Below are 8,061 nucleotides of genomic sequence, written 5' to 3' on the forward strand. Positions count from 1 at the left end.
CCTTTTTTTTTAGATTCCACATATAAGTGATATCATATGATATTTGTCTTTCTGTGTCTGACTTAACTTCACTCGGTATGACAATCTCTAGGTCCATCCATGTTGCTGCAAATGGCATTATTTTGTTAGTGCTTTTTATTTGAGAATTATTATTCAGACCTTTGTTGTTACCTAGAAATGTACATTGAGCCTTTAGTCTAGATTTAGGTAATTCTTACTTATACAACAAAAGGGAATGGTAGAACAGATTGTTTCAAATACTCCTTGCTTGCTTTTAGGTATATTTTTGTTGTCCAAAAGCCATCATCAAATGGCATAGAGTAGGTGATGCTGCTAACCTCAAGTAAAGAAACCTGAACAGTTGGCTGCTGGTTATCCAAATGACCAAATTCTATACTATCACTATTGTCAGGCACTTTCTGAGACCAGTAAAGACCAATGACATGAGTAAGTGTTAGAGTAATATAGTGTAAATAGTGTAAAAGCTATTAAAATAATAAATTGCCTCAACATTCAATTTTTTGTTATATTTAGTATGGAAATGTTAAATGACAGAGACTCGGTAGTCATGTGACTATAATATGCTTTTTTCTTCCACAGATGTGTTTCCACCGAATTTAGCTCATTCTACGTCCAAGAGTCAGTCTGATCTCAATAAGGAAAATCAAAAGCCAATTTGCAAATCTGACAAATTTACAGAAGCAGACTCCCACAAGAATTCATCTTTAGATGAATTAGAAGAAGGAGAAATTATAAGCGACAGTGAAAAATCTGAACCACAAAAACGTTTTGACAAAAGTACCAACCCAAGAGCTTCTGCTGAAGTGCGGAACACAAAAACTAGCCCAGGAAGTAGGAAAAGCACTGTGCATTTGGATAAAGACAATAGGAAGATATCTTCTATAAAAATCCATCAGACCAAAAGCAAATGGAATAAGAGACGAACTGAATCTAGCAGATCTGCAAAAACAGAGAAGAAAGATAGGTCAGTGAGCACTTCCAGCCTGGAAAAAATAGTTCCAATTATTGCTGCACCCTCTTCTGTCCGAGAGGTTGTGCACATGTTACGAATGATAAGAAAACACGTAAGGAAAAATTATATGAAATTCAAGGTCAAATTTTCATTAATACAGTTTCATAGGATTATTGAGTCAGCAATTTTGAGTTTTACATCACTAATTAAACACCTTGACTTATCCAAAATCTCTAAGTCAGTGACTACTTTACAGAAGAATCTCTGTGATGTTGTAGAATCCAAACTTAAGCAAGTTAAAAAGAATGGCATCGTGGATCGTTTATTTGAACAGCAGCTACCAGATATGAAAAAAAAACTGTGGAAATTTGTAGATGAACAACTTGATCATTTGTTTACAAAGCTTAAGAAAATCTTAGTAAAGTTTTGTGACTCCATAAACATTGGCAGTGACAGTGACGAAGGAAAACTTGAAAAGATAAATAAAGAGAAAGCACAATATTCCAATTGTCAGAAGGGGAATGTAGGCAGCTCCAGCAAAGAAACGTTGAAGGAGAAATCCCCCAAATCAGAAGATTCTGGTTACTCTAAGTCTTTAGTACGTTGTAAAAAATCTGAGGAAAAACATCAAGAGCAAAATAATTCCAGTATTAACACAGTAAAGCACAACATTAAAAAAAGTACTAACACTTGCTTTGGTAATATTAAGAGCTCTCAATTTGAAGAGGCTTCCTTGGAACCAAACTGCCCGAGCACCCTAAAGGCAGGAAAAATGGAAGGTAGCACCATAGAGGACACACAGGCATCCCAGCATGCTGCTTTGAAGCCAGAACGCAGTTTTGAGATTCTTACTGAGCAGCAAGCATCTAGCCTTACTTTTAATTTAGTGAGTGATGCACAGATGGGAGAGATATTTAAAAGTTTGTTGCAAGGTTCTGATCTTTTGGACAACAGTGTTAACTGTAACGAGAAAAGTGAGTGGGAGTTAAAGACACCAGAGAAACAGATGCCAGAGACTGTTAAATGTGAATCTCTACCAGTTTGTACAACGGAAGAACTCGTTTCAGGGGTGGTTTCTCCCTGTCCTAAGGTGATTAGTGATGATAATTGGTCATTATTGTCATCTGAGAGAGGTCCGTCTCTGTCTTCAGGGCTTTCATTGCCAGTTCATCCTGATGTGTTGGATGAAAGTTGTATGTTTGAAGTGTCCACTAACATAGCTTTAAGTAAAGATAATGTATGTAGTTCAGAAAAGAGCAAGCCCTGTGTTCCCTCCATACTTCTTGAAGATCTAGCAGTCTCTTTAACAGTACCATCACCTCTGAAGTCAGATGGTCATCTCAGTTTCTTAAAGTCAGATGTTTCGTCTAATTCAACGCCCGAAGAAGTTATTAGTGCCCATTTTAGTGAAGATGCCTTACTTGAGGAAGAGGATGCATCTGAACAGGACATTCATTTAGCCCTGGAGTCCGATAATTCAAGCAGTAAATCAAGTTGTTCTTCCTCATGGACAAGCCGGTCTATTGCTCCAGGCTTTCAGTACCACCCTAATCTACCCATGCACGCTGTCATAATGGAAAAGTCCAACGATCATTTCATTGTGAAAATACGCCGTGCGGCACCATCTACCTCCCCTAGTCATAAACAGAATATGGTGGCTGATGAATCTTTGCCAAGAGTGGAAAAGGAAGCTGATGAAGCAGTGGAGAAAAAATATATTTCATGTCAGTACAGAGTTTTTAAATCTGTGGAGGAATTGAAAATTTCCAGTAAAAATGTTGATAGCAGTACATCAGTTCATGAAGAACAGGACTGTATGATACAAACAGAGGTTCCCGATATATATGAATTTCTTAAAGATGCTTCAGGTAAAGTAGTTCATAGTACTGAAGTAGCTGAAGAATGTTTCAAGTTGCATCAAGTATGGGAACCAAAAGTACCTGAAAGCGTTGAAGAATTGCCTCCAATGGAAGAAATTCCACATTCTGTCGAGGATCATCTTCCAAACACATATATAGACCTCACAAAAGATCCAGTCACCGAGACCAAAAAGTTGGGGGAATTCGTAGAAGTAACAGTTTTAAATATTGAACAGTTGGGATGTTCTGGAAGCAGTGTGGATCAAAATGTTCCAGTATTAGACAATATGCAGCCTGATACTGTAGATGCTTTTATTGATTTGACACAAGATGTTTCAAGCGACAGTAAAAATGAAGATAACTGTCCTGCTTTAGCTGTTGAAGACTTGGGGTGTCAGGTGATATGTGTAGATGAAGATAACTCAAAGGAAGAAAAGGTGCAAGTGGCAAACAGGCCTTTAAAATGCGTTGTTGAGGAAGCCTGTATCGATTTAACCTCGGAATTTCCCAGTTCGGGTGAAGTGAAAAAGGTTGATTTAAAATCAGAGTTGGCATCAAATTCTGATAGTTCAGAGTTGCCTGGGGCTTTGGATAATGCTCACAAAAAGAGGAAAAATCTTTCTGATCTAAATCCTTCTCAGAAAAAACAGAGAAAGGAAGCAGACTTAACTGGCAGGGAAAAGACCAAGAAAATTACCCAAGATTCTGGTGAGAATGGTGATGCTCACCGAAAGAAAGCCAGTAAGAAAAAGGTCCCTGTAGTAACTAAAGATCCCTCGTCGTTAAAGGAAAGCCCAGGGACTAAGGGTGCATCAGCAGCATCTGCCACTTCTCTTACAAGCCTTTCTGCAAAGAATGTTATTAAAAAGAAGGGAGAAATTATAGTTTCGTGGACAAGGTAAGAATCTAATGAGACTAGTAAATCACCAGGGAATTTTGAGATACCAGAAATCTATTCTGTCATGTCATCATCGTTTTATCCCATCTTAAAATAGGGAAAGTGATGGCTTACTTCAGAAGTGGCCAAAGTTGGTAGAAGGTACATTCTAGGATACAACCCAGCTGTACTGTAGAACAGTCTAGAGCAGTGGCTCTTAACCAGCGATGGGTACTAGCACCGTGGACAGAACTTTTCATTATGTTTTTAACGTCACTTTTCAGTGAAAAAGAAAAATTCTTTCATTTGTAAGGAGCCTGGTATACGCACATTTTAGAAAGGAGGAATGACAGGTGGTGAATAGGACAGAAAGTGTGGGTGTTTGTAATTTGAGTTTTCCCCCAAAATTAGAAGCTTCAAAAACAGGTTGTACTTTTGACTTTTATGTGAGATTTTTAAGAAATGCGGATTGAAAGACCCCATTTCGGATGTCAGGGTGACCACAGCTGGGAACCATTGAACCAGAGGTGCATGCTCTCTAGACAGGCTGGAGTGCATAATGAGAGAGACTGAATTTTGTTGAAATTGGTGATCAAGTTTGTTTAAGACCTCAGTCCTCTATGCCTTCATGTCAGGTAACCTGCAGATGGTAATAAAATCTCAGAGACTGTAATAACACACATTGGTTCAGACCATGTAGAAAAAGCAGAGGTCTGGGCATTAGAAGATCTGGCCTCTGTGTTACTTTTTGGTTCTTCTCGCTTATCAAGTCTGTGATCACATTTGGGCCCTAATTTTTAAAGTACTATACACACTACCGGTAGAATTTTTAAAAATCTCTTATTTTGTCATTAGAGACATGCATTAGTATTTGTTTTAGAAAATTTGGGAAATATGTATGAAGTCAAAGATTAAAATCATCCATAATCTTATCTCTCAGAGATAACCATTGTCCATATTTTAGTATATATACTTGTTCTTTTTTTATGGGTTTTAATAAAAATGTCAACTCTTATTGGTAGATAGTAAGGCAGTGGAATTTTTGTTACCTTTCTGTTCGAACTTACAAAAGTTAAATAACATTTTTCCCCCTTCAGAAATGATGACCGGGAAATTTTACTGGAGTGTCAGAAAAAAGGGCCATCGTTGAAAACATTTTCTCATTTAGCTGCCAAGTTGAATAAAAATCCATATCAGGTAACTACCCCAGTTTTACATCTCTAATGTTTCACAGATGTTACTACTCTAAATATTTAGATTTGATTTTTAATGTGTTTAAAATATATAGCTATTTTTTAGCCAACTTCTTTAAAAGTATGACTCTTTGGAGAATTCCCCAGTGTTCCAGTAGTTAGGACTCCATGCTTTCACTGCCGAGAGCATGGGTTCAATCCCTGGTTGGGAACTAAGATCCCACGAGCTGCGTGGTGCAGCCAAAAAAAAAAAAAAAGACTGTTAAAAACTTGGTGATCGTGGAAGAATTTTGAAACAATCCAAATTCTTTATTCTGTTGTTTTGCCATTTACTTATTTGATCTCGAGCAATTTTGCAATGATATTTGCTTGTTTAAGAAAGTTTGATATTGAAAAGTTAAACTAGCAATTACCTTTATTATGAAGATATTTTGTTTTTCTAACTATTACTTTACCTTTATAATTAAGGGTAACTTTCTCTGTCTTTAGATGGTTTGTGAAAATATTCATCAAAGATAAAAAAAATTATTGAGATATTTATAATTAACCCTCATTTAAAATTTTTCAGGTCTCAGAAAGATTCCAGCAGCTAATGAAGCTCTTTGAAAAGTCAAAATGCAGGTAGTTAATGGTTACACTACCGGAAGCTAGTAAAGTAAATGTTTGACACTGTACCTGTGCAATTAATGGCCTGTTAGTCATTGAAGATGTGAGTGGTGGGTGAGAGACATCCAGCTGAGTTCCTGTTTCAGTCACAGGTTGGAGAATGGTTGCTCGTTCAGGCTTCTAAGGCACCTCATCCACAGGGACGTGGTCAGTGAAGCCTGCTGCAGTTCAGATCAGCATCTCTCCTCAGCCTTCTGAGTGTTGATGAGTCTAAAGTGGGGGGAAATGCATTTGATGATTGATAATAAATTTTTATCGATGAAGAAGAACAAAACATTCTTGAGGGAATTCCCTGGTGGCCCAGCGGTTAGAACTCTGTGTTTCCACTGCCAGGGGCCTGGGTTCTGTCCCTGGTCGGGGAACTAAGATCTTGTGTGCTGCATGGCTCAGCCAAAAAAAGGAAAGAAAACATTCTTGAATAGCATTATATTTCATAGCCAGTGAAATCTGTGCAGTCATTGTAATTTGACATTTTTTACATTTTTAATTAGGAGTGCTAAAATGCTTTAAAATACAAAACATACATTTATAAACATGAAGTCCATTGTCATCTGAAGAGGTGACATGATTTACCATGTTACGTTATTAATAATGTTCACAGACATGTTTCTTTAGGCCATTCTTATACGGGTTTATTAAGGCAATAATGTTTATCAGGTGTTTCCTATAAGACCTGAGCCAATTGCTTAAATATTTTGGACTTTTATGTAAGGAAAATTATAAAGATATTTAACATATCACTATTTTTCAGTTGATTTGTAGTCATAATTATTTGAATCCAGAATGCCCAACTTTAAATGAAACTAACTCTGAAGAAGAACCATATTTGGACATTGATCTCATTGTGAAGGGTTCTGAATACTTTTGAGTTATAAAAATCTGTTTCTAAACCCAGTGTAAATTAGTGTCTTTAGATCATCTGTTAATTTCAGTATCCCCTCAAAGCAACTAGTTTGTTAATGAAATCTTCAAAAGGTATTTAGTAGTGTACTCTGACATTAAAATTCTGTTTATGTAATTCAGAATGTAAGATTGAATAATGAGGAATTTGAAGAAAAAGCTTATTATAAAGAACCTTTAAACAATAGTCTGATGCAAAAATGGCCTGGTTTTTTTCAGATTCACTATGCTGTAAATTTTTCACTGCCTTTAGAAAATTAAACTGAGGTTTTTTTTGGTTTTATTTGAACGTTATCTTAAAATATGACTTCCGTTCTCTTGTTGAAGATAATGTTCCCTTCATGAACGAACTAACTTGTATCTGGAAATGACACTTATTAGTTTGAATTTTCCAAATTCCATTACAAATCTACAATCTTTTAATGGATTTGGTACTTGAGATTTTATTTGCTTGCATGATAGCACAAATAGTGGGTTATTTCATTCCTAGTTTTTTTTTAATTTAATTTATTTTTTATACAGCAGGTTCTTATTAGTTATCTATTTTATACATATTAGTGTATATATGTCAATCCCAATCCCTAGTTTGTTTCTTAACTGATTTTTTTTTCCTTCAGGTACTATAGTCTCATTACATTCTTATCAAAATCAGAGTGTAATGATAAAGTTACCAAACTGAGTCTGTCAAAAGCTAGTTCTTTAACCACCAATGTTTATTATCTAAGTCGAACTCATTTAAAAGAACAACACTTTATGAGATGGTCATATCAGAAAAATAGAATCATAACTTTAGCATTTTCTTACATTACAGATAAGTTGCTGAATTCCTTGGAGTCTTAATTGATATTGCAAACTACACAGAAGCTTGGAATTCTTCATGTTTTTAATGGGGAAGGAGAGGGCAGTTTTATGACATTTGATTACCAGATAATAATCTGCGTTTGTCATAACTTGCTGACTCTTAATCTCAAGCCAGCATGTTCACCTTGCTCCTGACATCAGTCTGATTTGCTTACCTGTTATTGGTCACGATATTTATTTTTAAATAGGTTAGAACTTGTTATTAAGATAAAAGCAACAACAAAACAGTATTGAAACCTTAGTTTTGATATTTCAAAGAAATGACTTGCTTTTCTAGATTTTTAAAAATAGTTTTGTAGAATTTTAAGCTTAACCATTATTTAGTTTGTTCCATCCATTTTTATTTGCTTTTCTAATTGCCTGTCCTCATTTTGATAAATTGTAAAATAATTTAAATAGTGTATCTGTAAGTATGTATAATTATAATGATGTAAAATACTTTGTGTGTGTGTGTGTATGTTTGGGTGTATACACACACATAAATGGCTGTACCTAGCCAAGGACTTTTTTATTTGTATAAAACTTTTTATATAAAGTTTGCTTTCTTTACCAGTAATGTATAAATAAAACCATGTAAAGTTCTGTTATATTTTGATTAGAATGTTTCTTTTAGTGTGCTTAGATAATAAGTGAAACAAAAAAAATGGTTAAACTCCCAGAGGACATGGGGGCTATTTTGAAGTGGTTCTTGGTTAGGGTGTGGCTGACTGAATGCGTGGCTGGCTGAATGTG

At 35.6% G+C, this 8,061-nt stretch overlaps 1 protein-coding gene across 4 annotated transcripts in view; it reads left to right on the top strand.

Annotated features, from left to right (window-relative positions):
- CASP8AP2 (caspase 8 associated protein 2) overlaps nucleotides 1-7,906 on the top strand; it is a 43,492-nt gene extending 35,586 nt beyond the window's left edge. For 2 of the 4 annotated variants that reach the window (XM_081251310.1, XM_081251309.1), the window contains exons 8-10: nucleotides 601-3,730; nucleotides 4,807-4,906; nucleotides 5,471-6,162. In XM_081251310.1, coding sequence (XP_081107436.1) covers nucleotides 601-3,730; nucleotides 4,807-4,906; nucleotides 5,471-5,527 — 3,287 coding nt within the window. In that variant the 3' untranslated portion in view covers nucleotides 5,528-6,162. Of the gene's footprint in view, nucleotides 1-600; nucleotides 3,731-4,806; nucleotides 4,907-5,470; nucleotides 6,163-7,279 lie in introns of those variants that run through there. The other 2 variants (XM_081251308.1, XM_081251307.1) reach the window with 2 other exon arrangements.
- The last annotated feature ends 155 nt before the right edge of the window (nucleotides 7,907-8,061 follow it).

This window comes from Mesoplodon bidens (assembly GCF_964165515.1).
Source record: "Mesoplodon bidens genome assembly, chromosome: 12".
NCBI classification, from domain to species: domain Eukaryota; kingdom Metazoa; phylum Chordata; class Mammalia; order Artiodactyla; family Ziphiidae; genus Mesoplodon; species Mesoplodon bidens.